Genomic DNA, 21,869 nt, shown 5'->3' with positions numbered 1-21,869 from the left:
ACATCTTTGCATGAGTCCAAGTAATTTAAGCATTGGGTTTTCAAAACTTGCTTATAAACTTAAAAAAGCTATCCCTAAAAACTTTAATTAATCTTAAAAAAACTCAAACAAAACCTTATAAGTTTGGAGTCAGGATGAAGCTTGAGTTACACTGAAGGGTTAACATTACTTTGCTCTGTTGCATATTAATGATGTGGTCTTCTGTTCTAAAAATACTCGGATACCTCCTGGTGCCTATCAGCTTTATGGTGGAAGTGTCTAGCAGGGTGGCATACTTGTCAGAATCAGAGAGATTTGGCCTTATCTTGGTTTAGAGACTTGAAGGTGCCAGGTTGTGCTTGCTCTCCGCTCTAGCTCTCTGATCTGAGAACATCAGGCAGAATGCTCAAGTGTCTCAAGCTGTGACAGGAAAAATCAAACTTCTGGTTTTAAACAACTTGGGAAGTTATGTGGATTTGTGTTAAACTATTACAGAAGAGATGGAGCAGCTCCACAGGTTGAGCTTGGTGTGAAGCTCCAAGCCCACCACAGCATGGAGATTCTGTGCTGTTGTGAATAGAGTGAAAATCTCATATGTTGACTCCTCCTTCCTGTATTTTGAGAGATTTCTCAATATATAGCAATGAAATCCTTATTTAAATATTTGTCAGGTGCAGAGATAGGAAACTGCAGCATAAAATGTAATCCCAAATATCACGTATATTGTCTTGTGTGTACGGCAGTGAGTCTAGCTTAAGAGCAGTACACCACAGGATAATGATGTGATAATGATATATATATAGATAGATAGATATAATGATGATATTTATGGCTCTGTTCTGCCTCTCCCTAACAAAATTATATAAAGCAGAAGTAACTTGATAAGTCATAGTGTAATAAGATGGGTATGAAGGCAAATTCAGGCTCAGTATTTTTCATGCTCCTCTCTATGTGACCTCTTAAGGCTTGATCTTGTGAATAAATTGCTTGCTATAAATGGATAGGCAACCAGCAGGAATTTGGAAGGTGTGTGTTGGTTCAAATATTTTTTACAGCTTAAACATCTGCTTATATGATTAGCTACTGAGCAATTAAGCTGAGCAGCGATGTATTCTCTCTTACAGACACAACTATTGCCCAATGAGTAATATTCATGAGGCTATTGTACTCTTAAGTGAAAAATTGAATACACAGCTGTATGTGATTAAGTGATTAAGCTGTGTTGTCACAATTTGTGTCATGATGTTAGAAACCCACATATCTATACTTAGGCATGACCTGATTGTATGTATGAGTTATTCCACCAAACACTAAAGATTGGCTTATATCTGGAGAAGGAAAAATGACTTTATCCTATGAATTAGAAAACAGACAAGACAAGAGGTTAAAGAGTAACAGTGCTTTCAGCACAGGATGTTTCAGGGTGTGCCCCGTCAGTAAATGATTACTAAGAGTCAGCAGGTTACCTCTCATTATAAAGTTAGTGATTAAAGTGTTAACTGGAGCCTCCCCGTAGGTGTAACTGTGACTAAGGGAGGGCTCCTGTCAGCAGCTTGGAGGAAGGAAAGTGGGTAGGTAAATATTCCCGACATGCACTGAGCTGCGGGGAGTGTCCTGGGTTTCCAGCACTCCCAGTTTGTAAAGCAAAGTAGTAATTAACAGCTCTGTGGTTCCGTGAAGTAGCAGAGGTAGCTGTCAGCCAGTGCAATGCTGTCATGCCTCTTCCAGGGCTCAGTGAAAGGTATGTGAAACTTCTTCTTTGCTGCTTTTTCTCTGATCCTATGCACAGGTAAGTGAAATGTAAAGCTGGAGCTGTTCTTCTGCTTGTTGTGTAACCTGCAGTGTCAGTAGAAAGCAAGGTCCTTTGCAGTCACCCAGAACTCGAGTCAAATTCCTTTTGGGTAATTAGGGTGCCGGAGGGAAGGAGAAATGTTCGGTCAGAAAATCTCATCAAAAAAGTTCCTAAATCTCAAGGTGGCTTGCGTGAGTCAGAGTTTTGATTAAAATGGGCAGATAATAGGTAGTGCTGCTGCTCAGTGTGTACATGGGCATAAGCGTTTGCTGCCCTTCGTTCAGTTGCCGGTGTGATTTAAAAAGTTACGTCAGTGACCTTTTCTGTTCTTTTTGGCGGGTAAAAGCTATCTTTCCTAAGCGACCTGAAATAGAAAGTAACTTCTTTTCATAATAATGGGTTACTTATTGTTTGAAATAGATTTGGTGCAACCCCTGCTCTATCATCATTGTGTGAGGGGAGGGAGCTTCTCTGTCTCTTCCTTTGACTCAAAGTTAAGGGGCCATATTCTGAAATAAATAACAACTTCATTTTGGTTTCAGTTATCAAAGCCCATTCTGAACCTGCCTGAGCACAGGGGTTATACTGTGTTTTGTATTCAAGTAGCGTTGTTACTGCTCTGTACTGTAGCAGTTCATTTTTTAAACTAAAGCGTAAACAAGTCTGCAAGACAAAGAAAAAAAGCAAAACTTGTTTTCAGTGAGGAAAATACAAGTGTTTGGAATAAGTACTTTCTTTTGATTATACCTTTGCTTTGGTGATGAAGACATCTAACTTAAAAAAACAAACAACAAAAACCCAACATGAAGGTTCATATAATGACTGCGAGTGACTACGTAAAGACTAGTAAAATTATTCTGCCGATACTGAATTTCTTATATATGTGAATAAGTCCTAAACTCATTTTTATAGAAACAGATCATGGTCTGAAATTTCACTAGATACCAGACACTTTGGAGTTTAGAAAATTACTTGGGTATATGTGTTTTTGTGCATACAGTGCAAAGCTCTTTGTGCTGTACAAAATATTAGACGTATATGTTGTCAATAGGTAAGTTAATAGACAGCTGAGCCTTGTGGTTTCTATACAAGAAACTGAGAAGCTTTACCCCATCCTGACTTCCTGTGGTTTTGGAACAGCTCTGGGAAGCACTGAATCAAAATACCTAGAAATCTTTGGGGAGGTTTGGGTTTTTCATTTTTCTTAACACTGGTAGGAGCTCTGCATAGCACATTGCTTGCTCTGCAGTCCCCATCGTAATATATGGATGTGCCAAAAAGCACGTTCAGGCTGTTACATACAAATTAAAATGCTGCTTTGCTGCTTCTGCGTGGTTCAAGTCTGGATGTCGGGTGTCCCTCTCTTTCCAGTTCTCCTCTACAGTTGCCTCCTTTTATCCTTGAGTAAAAATCTGCATGGCTGTTTGCTCTTACCTTTGCTTTGTCATTTCTCCACTGTCCTGTCCCTATTCTGCCCCCTTAAACAAATAGCTTAAAGATCACTGTACTTAAAAAAATTAAACAAGCCTTCTCATCTGCCTCTCCACTAATCCTTTGACTCTTTCTTAGAAAAAAACATTTCAGGTAAGATACAAATCTTACAGAACAATAAAGTTCACAACCTGTGTGAGATGTCGTGTGCCCTGATGTGACTTGACCCTTTCGCAGCTTTGGGATTGTGCAGTGGTCTTTCTTCTCTTTACTTTCCCTAGACTTCTCCAATAGTTGCAGTTTTCCTCTACGGTTGCTCACTTTGCTTCTGCCCCACTTCTCCTTTACTCCTGTCTTTCCCTTCTGCTTCTTTTGTTTCCTTCCAAAAGTATTTTAGGCTTCAGTCAGTCTTCCTCCAAGCATGAAGTTTCTTCGTAGTTAAGTCTCAGGCCAGGAGGTTAGTCCAGCCAAGGTCCCATTTTCAAAGTCTTACCTATCTGAGGGACTTGTGTGGTTCTAGTCTAATTTAACGTAATGATGAAGACTCCTGTCTGACACCAAGCGAGTCAGGAGACAGCTTTGAATAGATGGCCATAACCATATATCGTTGGTAGAGCTGGAAAACTAGCACCCTTTTGTTAGTTCGAATCAAAGGGAACAATGGGAAAAACACATTGCATTTCTCCTGCTTGCTTCCTCAAAAGAACTAGAGAAATGACATGGAAAACAATAAAATACCACGAGGTGATAGAACATGTGACAGCTTTGTGCATTTATGGAGTGCCAGTGTAAATATACTGTCATTTGTGCTGTCAAATAATTGTGGTGGGGAAGTCACTGCGTGTTCTCAACCTGCAGGCTTCAGGGTTAACTAAAAATAAGGGCCGCAAGATGTGTGTAGCCAAAATGCACTTACGAGAAGGGTACATGGTGAAGTGTTTTATCTCTAGGGTGAGCCGGAGCTGTGGAAATGTTTTGTACGAGCCTGATAAGCAGAACTGGTCACATAAATGAGGAAAATGTAGTGAGCATTTTTTGTGCTTCTGTGCCAGCTGTAGGAGAAAAGGCCAGTCTTTGTCTGGGGTAATCAGGCATCGAGCAAAAGAAAAGGGGGAGGTGTTGGTGAAGAATTGTTCCCATCACCAACTACTCTTCCAGTTTGTTTAATTGTCAGCATTTCAATGGCATCCAGCTGAATTAAGATATGCTCAAGGTTTTTAAGGCAAATAATACAGTAAGAGCCATTTGCTGTGTAACAGAACAGGTAGTTCATGGACAATCTTTTATTTTTTTTTTTTTTTCCTCTTAAAGATCATGTCTCTTAATCTGTAAAGATCAGCTTTTTCTTTCATATGAATCATTTTAAGGTCAAACTCTATTGAAAAGAATGACACCACGAGCAATGAAGCGGTGCTAGAGTCGTTGCTCTATGTTTAATGGTGGTGACTTGGCTAAATGCTCTTCTTAACACGTTGTTTCCTGACAGATAGGAGGAAGCTTAAGTGTATATGCAGTTCATGAACTGCAAATGTACATCAACTCCTCTGCATCTTTTAAAATTGTTCTGAAGTTACGTTGGCATTGGTAGGTGATTCAGTTGAAGGTATTAGTAAATCACATAAAATCAGATTTCAAGGTGTGGCCAATGGTTACTGAACTCATTTCAGGGGCAAAGGAACAACACTATTTTACTGGCGTACAGCAATCTCTTCCTTGTATATGAACTCATGTGTCTGCAGAAGTCCCTGGGCTTATTTGGCTTTCAGGTATGCTTTTGCCTTGATGGATATCACGCAAAGGACAAAGGGTGTGCGGGATCCTTCCCACTCTTTTCAGTGAGCTACTGATCAAGCACTGTTAGAAACCCCAGCTGCTCACGTAAAGCTCATTTTGGTAGGGCACCCTGGGTTTAGAAGTTGTGAAATAACTTCTTATATGTTTTGTAGGGTGACGGTAATGTATTTTTATGGAAAAATTCTTTTTTGTCCACATATATTTTATAAGTCATTCATTTATGACAATGAAACTTTATCTAACTTCTAAAAAAGCAGCTCAGTAGTGCAGGATCATTTGCAAGGAAGCTAGGCACTTACTCTTTAGCTAGCAATGGTCTTTTCAAGCTTGAATTTATTTTCTAAATTGATGTTCTGAAGGCTACTTGTCATTAGTAGTGTAGAGAAGCTACTTTTCAGATGTCTTGGACCAGGCTCTGTTCCGTGCTGTCTGAAATCAGACTCGAGTCAATCTCCTGCTGTAAGGGAGAGCGGACGTCAAGTGCTGTTAGGCAAATTCCTCTGTCGTCATGCCCAAATAAGACAGGAAAAGAAGTGGAATAATCAAGTTCCAATGCAGTCTTTGGAGATTTTACTGCTTTCTGTGGGATTCATTTTTTCCCCCCATGTGTGTGATGCCACTTCTTGGGCTGACACTAAGGGGTTTTTTTTTAGTGCAGTATCAGTTGTCAGTCTTGAGTCTCTGAGTCTCTTCAGTTACTTTCTTCAGTCTGCCTTTTCTTCTAGTACCTGAGGGGGAATGAAAGCAGCCAAGACTGCATAATTAAGCTTATTGAAGAATGCATTGTTGGAGTCTCATGGGTCTGGCTTGTTGCCTGCACAACGTGCTGGAATCGCTACATGGAGATCTGGAAATTATACTGCTACATCACTGTAATTATAACCTTGTTCTCTCTTTAATATCTCAGCTGCTTTCTTTGTGTGCTGCAGGACACTGCCAATGATCCACACTTCTCCTTCTCTTGTCTAGTTTTATGAACCTGGTTAAGGGTGGTTTGCTGAGTCACTTATTTTTTTTGGTGACCCTGGGCAATGCTCTATCCATAATTAACAAATGAATCCTAACCAGTAAATGGGTTGCAGCCTTGGTGTACTAGCAAGTAAAGTGTAATCATGGAGTGGTAGAGTAGTCCTAAAACTACTTGAGAAGGTCCTGGCATATGTAGTAATTGGGATTTAAAGCACTGTGATATACTTGGTGGGAATGGCTTATGGCTTTTTTACTAGGGGTGGGAGATAGTTGGGTCGTAAGGCTAAATACCAAGTAGTCAAAATATGGTGTAGTTAGCCCTTAGCTTCAGTGTCGAAGCCTGTTTCACTTGTGCAAACTAAGGCTTTGTTGTTGTTAGTATTTAGTCTTTCTTAGTGGCATTAGCGGATATAATTTTTTTTTTAACCGTTTGTTTAGATTAATCTCTTCTGAATAAATGAAGAAAGTGACTATGAAAGCACAGCATCTACCTTCTGTTTCCATCAATGAGGAGAAGTTCATAACCAGGTAAATTATTAAAAAAACCCCAAACATTTAACGACTTTGCTGCTTTCGTTCAAGTTACTCCATATTTATTCATTAATAGAGGATTCTGTAGAGAGCTGAGCCTGTAGCAGCAGCAATTCCTACAACTTGCTTTCTGTTAAGTGTCTACAGAACAAGGTTGCCCTTTATATGGATTTCAAAGAACAGAGCATTAAATCTTTTGGTCTGTGGATTTTGTTTATTAGGTAGAGCAGCACTTTTAGAGGATACTGAAATAAAATATCAACTTAGGGCAGAAGACCTTCCTACCTTTGAAATCTATTGGAACTGAACTTGAGTTCCAGTGTTTAACGTGAGCTCTACTTGTCTGAGGCACAGGGTTTGGTCTGTAGCCCCAGATGGCAGGGTTTCTTTGCAGAAAGACTTAATTGGGCTACCAGCTCTATTCTGTAGTGAGTGAAAGTAGTTCTTTAGCCTACTTATAAAAAGCTTGGAATTACACTCAAACTGTATTTTGTGGGATGTTTTTTGACAGTTAAATCTGGCTGCTAGGAATTGTTCCAAATGCTGCCATAAACCCTGAGCTGCTTGGCATATAGCTCCATCCACTTTTTAGGGGATAAATTTTTCCCTTGTTGACCAGACCACAGGAGCTGGAAGAGGGGGCTCTTTTCTCACTTCATTTCCATCCCTCTTAATGTTCCTGTGGGAAGAAGCTAACTGTAAACTTGCCCAGGGATGGGGCCTGTGATAGAATTTCTTACGCTGTGATAGGTATTTGCATCTGAATCCTCATACTTTTATACGTGGCATGAGCAGTGCTGTTGATATCTCAGTTTTTAAGGAAGGGTGTCAGAACTTTGCCTGAAGCACACAGGCAATAAATGCATTCCTGCCCTTCTCCTAAAGAGTTGTTCCTCTTATACTGCTACTAATTTGGGACCTAGAGCTGGAGATGTGTAAATTTATGCTAATAATGAAATGTTCTCTGTTCTCCTTTTCAAGGGCTGTTGTAATGTGCAAGCGTGTTTTCTAAACTATTGTAATTGTCTAGCTTTGTGAAGGACCTAATGCATATTTTAGGAAGTGACTTTTTTTTTTAATTCATTTAAACAGCATTTTTTTTACATCATGGCAAGTTAAGTAACTGTTGTTAGACTGGAGTAGTGTCAGAAGGAATTGATTAGTGTGAATTTTCATGTATTTGGCATACAAAAGCATTTGGACATGTACCACATGAACCAATGTCTCTGGGTTTTTATTCCCCTATATATTTGCTTTCAAGTGGTGAAATATGGATTCTGGTTGATGCCTTTCTGCATTACAGTCATGGTTTTAAGTACTGTTGAAGTTCCTTTGCCTTACAAAAAACCAACAAACAAACGTTTCAAGAATTGCTAACATATTGTCTATGCACTCAAGCTTGCTTCCAATGCAATTTCTAGACTATTGTCCCTCATATATACCTTGAATCTGCTGTTACGTTACTCTTCTTCCAGTTGTATTGTGCAAATCTTGCTGATGTGGCAAGCCAGCAGGCTTGGGAGTTGCACAATGGCTGGATCTAAAGGCTAACCGAAGTATGTAGGATTATTTGGCTGGCTGAACTACGGTGTCTTTAAGCATAACTGCAATCCATGGATCCATATCCACAGATAAATGTGTAGGGCTTGGGGGAAGAAGAGGACACAGGTGAATTGTCCTAGGTTAGCTTTTCAAGTGAGCACAATCTGGGCTCTCTTGTGGTTTGCCACTGGAGCACTTGACCTTCCAGCTGCCTTGTATTGTGCCTTTTTTATTGGAGGAAGTGGTCAATCTGCAGTAAACCTTACCTTTTTGGGGGTTCGCCTCTAAGTTGTTCTACCAGTTACTTAGCTTTGGCTTCCATTAATGGCTGTGTTTGGCTGTTGTCAGAACACGACAGCTGCTGATTTTCTGGCTGTGTAACTCTGAAGAGATGTCGGTCTGCCTTTTGGTTAGGGCAGTCTTTGGGCCTTTGCAGTGAAGTTGTGTTATGCTAAGACTAGTTCTGGAACTAGTAGGATGGTGCATGTGTTACTTCTTTCCAGACCTAAAAGAAGTAAAGAAGAATTTTCTCTTCTAATGTCTGCACTACACAAGGACAAACAAGTCAGTGTGAGCTGCTGTTAAATCTCTCCCTCAGGGCTTTTCTAATTGCTTGTGTGGTTTGTCACTGTTGGTAGCACTAGTGTGAGAATGAAACCTGAAAGATTTATTTGTGCGAACTTCTGTAGAAGTTAATGGGAAGTTTTTTCTAGTCAAGGCAAGAAACGAAGTGAAAATCTAAAGAGCTTGCTCTGAGAAATGATATCTGCCTCAGAGATAACCCTTACCACATCACTTAGTGTTTTTAGTCTATGATTTTATTTGCTTTTATAGCCAACATGGACTAGGAGTAATAGAAGGGCCTCAGAGTGTAGCCCAAATCCTTAGGTATTCATAATCTACCTTCAGGGAACTGATGTCTCCAACTTTGTACCTGAAAAAAGCTTGCAAAATAACAGCTGTCAATAAAATGGTTGTCAAAGGCTACAAAGTATAAAAAGTTCCTCACAAGCTGTATCAGCAGGTCTATCAACTTATGTCAAACAAAACTATGTATCTTTTGCTTGCATGTCAATTTTGCATTGCATCTTGATTTTGCCTCTGTATGAGGCCAAGGTGTGCTTCATCTTGCTTACCTTTAGCCAACATGATCCAAATTTCACTTGTACCTGATTCATATCTAAGCCTACTACAACTTTCCCTTTTGGTGGGATGACCTGAATACAATCCCTCATCGCTCATGGAACACAAAGAACCTCTAATGAGCTATTTGAACACAATGGAAAGAAAGGTTTTCACCACTTGTATTACTAGGATTGAGGAGCAAAGTGACTTGAAGTAAATGTTGGAAATGCTGTTTTGGAGTCCTGCACTCTGTTGATAAAGCCACTTCAAAATATTTTGGGGGGAGTTGCAGTAGGTTAAAGTAAATAATTTGCATCCAGAGCATTAGAAGGGAATGCAGTTAACCTTCATGAGTTTAGTGGTGCAGTCTGTGTCCTCATGTTACCTGCTAAGTAAAAGCCCTGATTATCTTTTCCCTTCTCACCATGGGAAAAAGCTCACCAAGCAACAGGACGCTGCCCACTTCAGTTTATAAAGTGGAGCAAGGGAGGGATAGGGTATGCCGAGGAAATTTTTTCGCTTGTACACTTTGCATGCCCCTCTGTCCCAAACACAGGATATACATATTAACTGGTGTCCCTGCTTCCCCCGCTTCCCTCTGCAGCATGTCAGGTTGGGGAAAGGCCACATTTCTGCTGACCAGTTTCAATGTCGAGCTCTCAGGCAGCAGCGTCCATCAGTCCCACTCGGGCACTCTGCGGTGTCAGATGTCTGCCTGCCTCACCCTGAAGGAAGAGGCAGGTGCTACAAGTATGTATCCCATGTAGAGACTCATGTCATGATATAGTTCTACTCAGCGTTATTAAGAGATACCGTGTTGTCCAGATGCTTTGGATATGTAAAAATGGTCAGAGGTGACTGAGAAACACAATCCTGCCTAAGGCGCTTGCTTTGAGCTCTCAGAGAGACTGTAGGCAGGGGAGACTGAAGGTGGAAGAAGAGCGTGTGTGTCATAAGCCACAGAAGAGGGTGTACGCTGCTGGAGTAAGACTATGACAGTCCCAGGAGAAGGTATTTTTGTTGTCTGCTTGGTACACTTGGAAACATACCTAGCACTTTCCAACCAAAATGATTTGTGTTTTCATCCTTCTCCTATTCTTTTGCACTGATTTCTTGGGAATTCCTTAGTATCTAAGGTGAGTTCCCCTGAGCAACACTGACTTTTTTATTTTTTAAGTTGCACAGTCAACTGTGCAGCCATTTAAACAGTCACTTTGAGTAAATTGAGTCACAATCTGATCAGAGAGAGGTGCTATGAAATAATATTCATTTCACCCCTGAAAATAACTTTCTGAACTCCTTTGCAGTGATGGACAAGCTGATACCACTCCTAGGGGAGAGATCGCTCTTAGGTTTGTCATTTCTGATAAGGGTGCCACTCTTGTTGTTGATAATGTCCTCGTGTTCTGCTACATGGGTGTGTTGTGACTGTTACAGGAAAACAGATGTTAAAAATTCTGCTGAAACCACTCATGCCACTGTTTCTAGTGCCTCAAAGCTGCACTGTAGAGTTCTTATCTAAATGTATCTTTCTGAGAAGGTAGTGTGTAATACTTCGCATATAGTCTTGGTCCATATATTCCTGTGTCTCCAATGTTACTTGTTTTATGTTCTTGGTGCACTCTGAGTGTTGAAATATTAAAATGTAATTTCCACTGAGTGTCATTCCCATGTGTAATTTGTTTTTCAGTGATGGTGCTGGAAGTCAATTCTTGGTTTTGGGGAGGGGTTTTGCTTTTGTTTGGTTTTGGTGACTTTTTGTTTGTGTCTGGTTGTTTGGGGGGCTTTTGGGGGGTGGTTTTGTTTCTTAAAATTGGCATAGGAGTTGTAATAGCACTTCTGATAGTATGTGGGTCTTAAAGTAGTTTCAGTAGGTCTTGTGGAACTTAACTGTGAGAAGAGTTTGCAAATGCTGTCTGTTTTGCCTGTGGTTCCCCTGTTAGAGTATCTCATACTAGATGAAAAAATGGAAATAATAGACACTATTTAGAAACAAACTTGGTGTCTTTACTCACCACTGTAAGACAGTACATAAAAGCATCTGGATCATTTGTCATCTCAGTGCTTAAAGATTGTCTGTGAGGAAGAATTTATACATTTCCATGCAATTGTTTCCCATGCTTAATTATCTCTGCTGGTGGAAATTGCTTTCTTGAATTACTGTCTAAATCATCTTTGGTGTTTCATTGGTGTGGGGAAGAGCATTTAATTCTTGATGGTTCTGAAATATGTATCACTTAATTCTGTCTTTTTTTTGGTCCTCCTTAACCTGAGCTGCAATTTGCTTTTTGCCTTCACGAGAGCCTGGCACTACTGTCATGGGATCAGCAGCTGCTTAGCAGTAATTGCAAGGTGCTTTTCCACAGTGCTGGTGCCGAAGCAATCATCCCCCAGCCTGTGTTTGTGCAATGTGGCATTTATTGCTCCTTACCCATTTACAAGGTCTGTGTGGGCTGTCCACATCACTGCTGCTGTTAGCTCAGGTGCGAGCGGCGTTTGCACTGGCTGTCGGCAGAGAGCTGGCCTTGCCCTGCGCTGTGACTTTAACCCACCTGGGATGCTGCACAAGTGCTGTCTGTACACCCACAGGCTGCTCAGGTATCCAGGATGTTGAGTAGCCCAGTCTCTGCTGAAATTTCCCAGGAGGTTTGGAAATCCCATAGTTAAAATCCAGTAGCTAAAGGGTTTTGCAGACCAAGTTGCCAAAGGGAGGAGGAGGTGGCTGTGGCCTAGTAACTGGGATGTGCAGTAGCTCTAATTTGGTTATTTTGGAATCCCATAAAACTTGAAACTTTTTCTGAAACCCTGTTCTCCTGCAGTGTTGCGAGTTTATCAAGGATGGTGACAGGCATAGTTATCTCTGGTGGTGGTTCTTTAATATTAAGTTTCCAACATCATTATCACTGGCGTGCCTCACATTGCCTTCCTGCCTTCACACAGTGTTTTCAAAGCAGAATGTTACGCTGCCTTTTTTTTTTTTTTTTAATTGCATCATGAATTTCTGTTTGAAATCTGAGATGATGGGCAGGCTTATAATCCTTGCTTGTTGGCAGAAGTTCTCTTCATCGCCATCCTTTCTCTGCGGAGCAAAGACTTAGTGCAAAGCTGTTATGTTTCAAGCTGAAGGAAACTGAAATGTTTTGTCTAGGCATACTGTAGATATTCTGAAGTAAGAAGACTATCTGAAGAAATATAAAAACCCAATGGAAACCATTACGGAGAGAAAACTAATTGTAACCCAACTAAAATGATCTGCAGCATTGTTGCATGGGAGTGTTGTTCCTGTTTGCTTCCCCCTTAAGACTACAACAGAAGTCCAAAGTACAAGTTACTCTGGGGCAGTGTTATTAATGTCACATCAGACTGTGACTAATTCATTTCCTCTATATATCAGGTCTTTAAAGAAGGAACTTACAAGCAACCTAGTATCCTGACAAAATTTTACACCTGGAAAATGATGTATTAATCATTAACAAACCTGTACAGAGATGCAGTGGGTAACACTGCAGGGTGTTACCCTGCCACTTAGCATCTGGATTTTTACAGTGATAGAGATGTTAATTATTCTTTTCACTGTGATCTTTTATTCTAGAGAGCAGCTCAGTTCTCTTCTGAAGACTTATAACTCTTACTATTCTGATCAAGAAAATCTGCAACTGTCACATAACCAGGTAAGGATCTCTGTAAAAATAATACAAAAAGCACAGTGTGATAGTAGGAAAAGCACTAATGGGCGCTGATGTTTAATGCAGCTAGACTGAACAGTATAGGATACTTGTCGTGTGTTAGTATATTAGAATATATCACTAATAAAAACGCTACAGCAAGTGCTACAGTCAAATGCTATAAGGAGAAGAGAGCAGAAATAAGTATGTTCAGACAAGTGGGAGTTTCAGATTTTTAGCAGTGTGATCTCCTTGCCATCCCATTCCTTAGCGTATCATAAGAAATCATTCTTTGGGTTGACCTCTCCAGTCTTACATTGTTAGCTGGCAGGGAGTAAGTAGTACTGCAAATATTTCTGTGGGGTGCAGCTCCCCCTTGCCCCTTCAGCTTGAACCTACCGTGGATAATGGCAGGACTGCTGTCACTTGGGTCAAGGAGAGACTAACAGTCTCTCCTCGAATGTGAATCTTTAGTACAGAGAGAATGCTTGCAAGCACAGCCCCAGGAATGTATTCTCTGTGGAGACCAAAGGGCCTGTGGAGCTGAAGGACGAATGAAAGCATGAATCGTGTGTCTTGTGCCAGAGAGTTCCTGGTCTAGAAGTCTGAACTTCCTGTTCCTCACAAGCTGTGTTTCTGTCGTTTTGCTGCTATCAAGACCCAAAAGGGATGTTAGAGCAATTGTGGGCAAAAATGGTCTGGAAACGGGAAGGTCTCACTCCTCTGTCCCAGTTCATTCTGCAGTCATAGTGTTCTATGTCAGCAAGAATGGAGACCGATAACAGCTTTTGAACTGATGCAGTGCTTTGCATCAACAAGGACAATTTCATTAACTGCTGCTTCCTCCTTTACCAGCACCCATTCTTCCCCTTTACCACCTTCTTAGCACCCTGGTTTACATCCAAATAGAACAAATAGGATTTGACTTGTAATAGTATGGGATTATGGACATGTTGGTTGTAAATCGTCCTGGTCAGTTAGACTGATGCTGACAAAAGATCAGGTCAGCTGCAGCTTTAGCTAGCTGTTTTGGAAATATCTTAAGTATGGAGATTACACAGCCTCTCTAGGTGACCTATTCCAGGGCTGTGTCGGCCTCAGTGATTTCATTGTATTCCTGTTACTTTGAGGGGGATTCTATTATTATTACTTTGTTATTATGCAGCACTCCTTATTCCTTTTTTTTTTTTTTTTTCCAGCAAGAAGGAAGCAAACCATTTATTGAAGGCATCTTGTCCATATTTTGGGGAGTCCGACATCCTATCCGATTAAAAATTCAGGATGAGAAGCAGATACCCTCTTTTGTAACCCTGAAGTCAACAGAGAACGTGGGTTTGTTCCCTAGTAAAAGGTAACTTCCATAAGAAGGAGGCAAGCTAGTATTTCAAGAGAGCTCATGTAGGTGGCTTCAGTGGATATGGCTGGTTGTATATCCCAGATTCCACAAAGGCCATGGTGGTCACTTGCACAGCAGTACTGTGTGCCCGGTGTAACTGGCGTGGACTTTGAACAGCTGCTGCTGGGCAGAAAGATGCATCTTTGTAGCATCTTTGTTCCATCTTTGTCTGGCTTTCAGCTTAAGAACAGTTGAGAAAGTGGAGGAGGCTACTGAGTATTGCCACGCAAGTACTGGGAAATGTGTATATATAAAAATTTACAAAAAACGCCCCCCCCTCCCCATGCATATATGTACACCTCAAAATGCCAGTAGTCCTTGAAAGACCTCATGTTGGCGTATGCTCTACAGCATGAAGCAAAAAGCTGTCAGGTTAGTACTAAGTGATTGTTTATCGCAGGTTACCTTCCCAGGTACTTCAGATGTGAAACAGTTGCTTCCCAGCGCAAAGCGCAAGCCAGGTAATAAATACTGGCTTCCTGTGTGCAAAATCTAATGTTAAAACCCCTTAGAAATACACATAGATCAACTGCTCCTTCAGGCTGTTGTCTATGATATTTCTTATCTGAGTGCACTGTGCTGATCTGACTCCTGCTAGATTTGCCATATCTTTAAAAACAGTTGTAGGTTCTTAGAGTATTTCTTCTTTCTGTTTCAATCATGTCTTTCGCAAGCCTTGGTTGGTGAATTGTGAATTGTATCTGATGAGCTGAAGCTGAGTTTTAGGTGTCATATGGAAGCTGAGGCAATGTTTACCCTGAATGACTCCTGGATAAATTCTGTATTTCAGAGCTTGTTTTCCTAATTATCCGTTGTCTTAGACTGCATGTGGTACATGTTTGAATTGTGGATTTAATTCTACCGTCACTGCAGCTGTGGGGATAGTCTTCCTCCCTATCTGTTGCTGTTGCAATTAAGGGATGTAACCTGATGGGAGTAACCAGCAAAGAACTCGAGTCTAAGGCAAACCTGGTTCTCTGTACCTTGACCAGGTCTACTGGTAAGGGGTGTTTGTGGCCTGTAGGATAGTGTGCAGTCTGGCAGTTAAAGTTATGCTTTGCCTTTTGTTTCTTAAAAAGGTAGGACTGTTGGAGATCTGAATCTTAAAGTAAATATTAATTCATGATCACAGAAATGTGAAGCTGCCCTGACATGCTTTAAGGTATGCAGAGCAGCTTGACTGTTTGATCTTAAATGAACTTTTTAAATGCATGGAACACAACTGAGATCGTTGTTTGGCATGTTCTTTGGAGTTAGTTGAATATTGTTTTGAATATATAGATAGGAAATGAATTTTTAATTTTTTTTCCTACAAATTGGTTTATTCTCAGTCAGAGCAGTAACTGGCCAAAGACTTTCTGCTAGAGAGTTTATGCAATGAATTATGGAAATACTGGCATAAAAAAAGTTGGGTTTTAAAACAGGCTGGATTGAATTCCTCTCACGCAGAACTGGTTTGGATAGCACAAGGGGCTAGTATGGTCATGTAATCTTTCGTGTCCCCAGATAGGATGCACCCTGTGACTATTTGAACCATAATATGTGTATGCTTTCCGTATGCCTGCCTGGTACCCCATGTGCACACTCTGGGGCATTGCTATAAAATAGATAAAGAATTACTGCAAATTATTTAAGAGACATCATGGTTAATGTTCAACATGCTGTAAATAGGGTTGTGTTACATTTGGGATCCCTTGTCATACCACATTTTACTATTTTCTAATGAAATAAACTAAAATTACTGTATTCATATACTACATTGAATTCTGTAGTCATGTTATATGAAGTTTTGAATGGGGATAGGAACATATTACATGAAGCCTGGATACAGGTTAAATTGAAATCACTGAGGCAATGAGGAGTCATCCTCATTATAGAATAAACTATAAATATATGTTTGATATTTCAGGGGAATGACACGCTGGGGAGAATTTGATGACCTACATCATATTAGCGGGGAGACATTGAAATCTACTGAAGAAAAGCCAAACCTTGAGAAAAGTTAGTGTCGGTGCTCTTATGTTCACTAAAAATTCTTTGTTCTGTGACTGTGCAAAAATAATTTGACATATTAGGCCTTCCCTGCCAGTAAAGGGAAATCTTTTTCTGTCTCTGTTTGACATCTATTACATGTTAGTGAAACACTGATGTATGACTGGTTAGTGAAGACACTGAGGTGCTGGTAACTTTTCAAACAGACAGTGCTAACGGGCTGTGCTTTCACCAAAGAAATCATTCCCAAGAAGTAAACAAAATAGCAAACTGTGGCCACTGCAGATAGCCTATTGCTCTGCATTGTATGCCTATGCCTTGCTCCCCTTGCACTCCCTACACCCACCCAAAAAATAATTAAATAATGATAAAAAAAATCCCTCCACCAAGAGCCTCCTTCCTGTGGGGGTGTTGGCAAGGAGGGTAGAGCAGCTGTACAATACGCTGATGCAGTTTCATTTTGTCCAGGTTATTCATGTTACGAAAGCTGCACTCTGAAGTCCAAGAGCGAGCAGGAACATGATTGTGCTACCCTGCCCAGGGCCGGCAGCAATGCCGCAGCTGTGCGGAAGAGGACCAAGTTCCCCATGATAGCGAGGACAGAAGTAGAAACTCACAGGTTTTCGATTAATGGCCACTTCTACAACTATGAGGTATGAATGGTTATGCTTGTCTTAGATCGCCTGAGGCTGCGTAATGGGACAGAGAAAAAAAGTCCAGCAAGCTTCTGGAGTCCCCTGCACCCCCTTAGCCAAGAGGGACACTCCACACTGGTCGCCCTGTGTGGCCGGGCCAGTGTCACTGGCCCCTGGGCTCAACCCCTGGGGTCCGCTTTTGGGGTCTGCTCCCAAAGGTGGGTTTCAAGCGTGCACGGCTGCTGCCTTGGGGGTTCCACAGTGGTCCTATGTACTGGGGGGCTCTCCTGAGGACACTGCCTGCCCTTTGCTTTATGGCAACAGTGGCAGCATACCTGACAGCTTGCTTTGCCTCAGAGCTGCGCATGTTTACGTCCTTTTGAGTGCCAGCCATTGAGTACAGCAGTCCTCATCCTCATGCCCTTTTGCTGCTCTTTTTGTTCCCAGACATCAGTTTTCACTCCGGCTTTCGGATCAGAAACCAAAATAAGAATAAACAGCCAGATGAGAACAAGACAAGTAATAGAACAATTGCTTCGGAAGTTTAAGGTAATTCTGCATGTTTGCGGAAGCAAGTGCAGCCGCGTTCTAGAAATGCTAGCTTGAGCATGTCACATAGTACTGTGTGAAATGCAGGAAATAACTGAGAGAGGATAGTGTGTAGAATAGAGCATAGAAAAAAAACCCACGTGGGCTCTTTTAAGGAATGGGTTGGTTTTATTTTACAAATGTTTCACGGCTCTGTGAGTCTGGAAACGTTCTGTTGGGTGTATGGTGTGCCGTGAAGGAAGAACTACAGAACCGCTTCTGTATCAACTCACACCCAGGAGGGGAGAAGGCTGCTGTACTGCCAGCATTTCTGAGCACAGGTGAAGGATGTTTGTTTAATGCACATGGCAGTGCTTCCCTCTAGTGACGGGCCCTGGTAATTGTATTTTGCTTAAAACGGTAGGGAATTCTCTTCTAGCCCGAGTGTCTGGGGGATGATGCATTCTGTTAGATCCAGGCACACAGAAAGCTCCAGAAAGTCAGAGTTAAAGCTACTGCTCGAGATCAGTGCCGTACTGTCTGAAACTACCTTTTTTTTTTTCTTTCCCTCCTTTCTTTGGTACCATCTTCCATTAACATGATTATACATGGTCAGAAATATGTTTACCATTGGTGCTGTATGTTTCTCCAATATCTTTATTCTATGTACCTTCTTAGTGTACAATTTTTGATAATTCTCCATTTAGTTTTTCTAGAGACATTTAACTTGTCTAGAGACTTTGCTGTTGCAGTATTACTTCATATAGTTAGTAAGACTGGGTAGCGTAATAGTAAAAGGAGAAGTTGGCTTCTATGAATGATAACATAAGGAATGGAGTTACAGAGCAGGTTGTAAAATTGTAGAGAAAAAGTTGAAAAAGAAGCATTCAGAAGGGCTGCTATTTTCTGAATGTGGTTGTGCAGGCAAGTAGATAGGAAGAGATCACAGGGTTTTACCCTAATGGTAATGCTCTTCGCAAACATGCAGGTCACCTGACAAGAAAGTTGTGTGATGTAGTTAAGGGTGCTACAAGGAATCGAGATGGGAAAGATCTGGTGTTGTCTAAGATGGTGTGTTACTGATTTGGGCAATACGGTGATGTATGCAGTCATGAGGTAGTGGGGTACAGGGACAATGAACGTGGCCGCATAGCTTTCCATCTTATCCAAATCCAGTATCTTTTAACTTTTCCCCAGACAGGATCCCAGTCTCAGACTTTGACCTAATATCTGAGTTGAGAAGTACGGAGAATATCTGCTGATTGTGAAATGCTAGGAGAGGGTATCAGTCAGTCTGAATAGACTTTTTTGTTTGCCTTTAACAGATAGAAAACAGCCCACATGAATTTGCACTTTATATTATCCATGCATCCGGAGGTAAGCCAGACACTGCTGCGTGATCACTTCATATGTAATTATCCTCTGTGTGTGTGTGCAGACCGCTTAACTTGGGAATGACAGGATTCATCACAGGCATCGGTCTTTGTTTGGACCGTGTGAGTGCGGTGTGGCATTTTGGCTTTTCTGGAGACCCCTTAGAGATGTGTCATCCTCTGATAGAGAGGAAAACCTGAGTAGTTGTCTTCTGGGTGCTTTCAGTGTGCTGCCAGTATGGCTGGTTCAGCTAAACAGGCTTTTGTTTTTCCTGTATTTAAAGGTTGTGTTTAAGATGCTTTTCTGCTCTAACTCTTGTTCTGCAGAGCTGCACTGTAACCATGGGATGCCAGGCTCCCACTGGTAGTGTTATGGCATATTTTAATTGACAGTTTGGGATGGTAGTCCTGGATTGCAGATGCCTAGTTAAAAGTAGTCATTTTTCAGTGGAAAATGGTTACTTTTGCAACACAGTTTATTCTGTTTTTTCAGGAAAAAGGGAATTTGATCTTTATTAAAAGGAATACCTGAAAGAATGGGAGAGAGAACTGATAGACACATACCTTAAATGTCAAAATACAAAGTTGAAATAATGTTTGAAAACTATTAAGTAGACTCTGTTTTAGGGAGTCATGCTCAAGCTAATGGGCCTGGGATCAGTACCTTAAGTGCTTACTTAGCTACCTAAATTGAAACTCCTTTGTGTTGCATCTACCAATTTCTTAAAAAATGCACAGTGTAAGTTAGGTGCGACATCCTCCTGCAAATATGTATTAGAGACTGGCTAGGCATCTAAAAATTGCACATAAGTCAAAACAGGATGTTCGTCAAGAAAAAAGACTGCTGATTGCATGAGGTATCTAAAGGCACTGTTGTATGTTCTGTGCATCCATGACATTTCTTGTACATCTCAGAGAAGAAGCAGCTGAGGAGTGGAGATGTTCCCTTACTGCACAGACTCTTGCAGGGGCCTTCGGAGAAGATTGCCAAGTTTTTTCTCATGGACAGGGATGTGGAAGAGATAAGCAGTGACGTACGTATACCATAAATTCTAATAGTTCATGGTATTTTTCTGAATTAGCATAGTTGCTCATGTGTATTTCTTGTTGTCTTCTTGACAGGTTGCTCAGTATATTCAATTTAATCTTTCCTTTTTGGAATCGATTCTGCACAGGATAAATGAAGAAGAACAACAGGAGATTGAACAGACAATTGCAAGGTAAATAAAAGTAAAATGAGTGGGGTAACTTTGAGGCCGGGAGAATATTTACAGTTATGGGTTGGCTCAAGAGGTGAATGCATTTACGTGGCAGAGAGCAGTTAGAACACCGTGCTGTGTCTACTGCTGGGAAACTTGGTGGGATTTATAATCCTTTCTATTTTCTGCATATCCAGATGTGCTGTTGCTGTTAAAGATTCCAGAATAAATACTGACTACGTACACTCAGGGGGGTCTTTACAGAATATCTGGACCCTCAGGCTCTCTTCCGTTTACTTGGTTTCTCTTCTGAGCTTTAGACTGGTTCCTCAGTTTCTACTTGCTGTATATATTTCCTCAGAAAGTATAAATGCAGTGCATACTGTGGTACTATTGAGGTAGCATACCATTTAAGCTAGATCAGTGCCAAATTTTTAATCTCCCTTTAAAACTTCACTTCTGATAAATGGCATGAGTTATTTGGATGGTGGCTCAAAATGCACAACAGGTACAAGTCAGAAATGCACTGTTTCTCTTCTGAACTTGTTTATGAGTCCTCAGGTCAAAAGCAATGAGAGTCTATGCGAGCTGTGGATCTGTTGTCAAATGACTGTCTGATAATCACTTTGAATCAAAGTGGCTAGGAAATCTAAAGAAAAAAATAAATAGCAATTGCTATTTTCTGTCAGAAGAGGTTTAATTACAACTCTCTTCAGCCATTCAACTAGCACGTTAGAATTTGGGCTGAATTTTTGCAGGATTCTGTGCTACTTAAATGCATTCTCTCTCTCTCTTCATCTCAGGTACCTAAAAGAGAAGAGTATGATATGCCAGCACCTTCATAGTCAAACTGTTAAAAAAACAGAGACAACTGTTTGATGTGAATGGCCTGTTGCGAATACCCCACACACCGCCTTTGCCAAAGGGAAGTCAGTATGTTTGCTTGAATGTGCCATGACTGAAGAGCACTTAAAGCACAGGGGTGTTCCAAGTGCTGAAGTTTGTCTCGGTAATTATGCAACCGAAATTGAACCCGCTCCTCTACAGCGCTGGAATACAAGTTGGGAACCACCAAATAAGAAGCACTAGATCCCCCAAAAGGCAGATGCTGAATCTAGCTTGAAACTTAAGAGAGAGAGAAAGATCCTTTGAAAAGCACAAGGCTTGAAATCCTGCTAATTTCCAAACCTTTACCAAAAGTCTAGGATATAAGGAAAATATTGCAATAACCAATGTGTTAATTGTACAGAAAATATGAAAATTAGGTATATGGTTTTCCTTCTATTAGAGAAATGTTGAATTATATTAGGAGGAAGCTTTCAGTAGAGATAAGTGGCAAAAGGTACGTATGCATCTAAGATTGCAGTTAGGCTTTTCACTTATCTTAAAAAAAAAAAAACAACAAACAAACAACTGTGCAAGAGAGACCTGAAATCTCACTGGCTTTGGATTGGTAGATGCCTGACTTGCTTAAGCTTTGAGCTACAGTTAGAAAAATATAAATGGGAAACCCTCCCACTCAATAGCTACTTAGCTCTTAAACATAAGAGGGAAATTTATCTCTGAAGTATCTCTTGAACTGCAAAGTAAGAACTCTCACTACATACTGTTGCGACTGCTTGATTAGGTCATGGAAGGCACCTCTGCATTTGTTGTTGTTGTTGAAAAAAATGATTCTGTGTTACTTCCTGTGTTGTGTATGTGAAGATGGAAATGCGAAGTGTTCGGTGAGAGAGGTTGAACCTCACAGCCGTGGTAGGTTTGGGTTGGCAGCCTTCCCACAGATGCGGTTCTGGTACAGCCTGGCCCTAGCGTGGTGTACGGGAGCCAGCTATTGGATCCTGTCTGGTTGAGTCATGCTGAATATTAAAGCTCCAACTATAGACATGTAAATAAAATCCAATTTGTGCACCATTAA

General features: G+C 40.9%; 1 protein-coding gene across 13 annotated transcripts in view; it reads left to right on the top strand.

The window, feature by feature from the left end:
• Positions 1–21,869, top strand: part of RASSF6 (Ras association domain family member 6) — a 131,551-nt gene extending 109,682 nt beyond the window's left edge. For 9 of the 13 annotated variants that reach the window (XM_069778533.1, XM_069778542.1, XM_069778501.1 and 6 more), the window contains 10 exons: positions 6,404–6,493; positions 12,756–12,834; positions 14,028–14,179; positions 16,134–16,225; positions 16,685–16,869; positions 17,299–17,400; positions 18,705–18,756; positions 19,668–19,786; positions 19,875–19,972; positions 20,755–21,869. In XM_069778533.1, the coding sequence (XP_069634634.1) occupies positions 6,423–6,493; positions 12,756–12,834; positions 14,028–14,179; positions 16,134–16,225; positions 16,685–16,869; positions 17,299–17,400; positions 18,705–18,756; positions 19,668–19,786; positions 19,875–19,972; positions 20,755–20,830 (1,026 nt within the window). In that variant the 5' untranslated portion in view covers positions 6,404–6,422 and the 3' untranslated portion in view covers positions 20,831–21,869. Of the gene's footprint in view, positions 1–1,564; positions 1,769–6,403; positions 6,494–12,755; positions 12,835–14,027; positions 14,180–16,133; positions 16,226–16,684; positions 16,870–17,298; positions 17,401–18,704; positions 18,757–19,667; positions 19,787–19,874; positions 19,973–20,754 lie in introns of those variants that run through there. The other 4 variants (XM_069778526.1, XM_069778569.1, XM_069778571.1 and 1 more) reach the window with 4 other exon arrangements.

Source organism: Haliaeetus albicilla, chromosome 1 (assembly GCF_947461875.1).
Source record: "Haliaeetus albicilla chromosome 1, bHalAlb1.1, whole genome shotgun sequence".
NCBI lineage: Eukaryota > Metazoa > Chordata > Aves > Accipitriformes > Accipitridae > Haliaeetus > Haliaeetus albicilla.
This window is presented reverse-complemented; position numbering and strand designations above follow the sequence as displayed.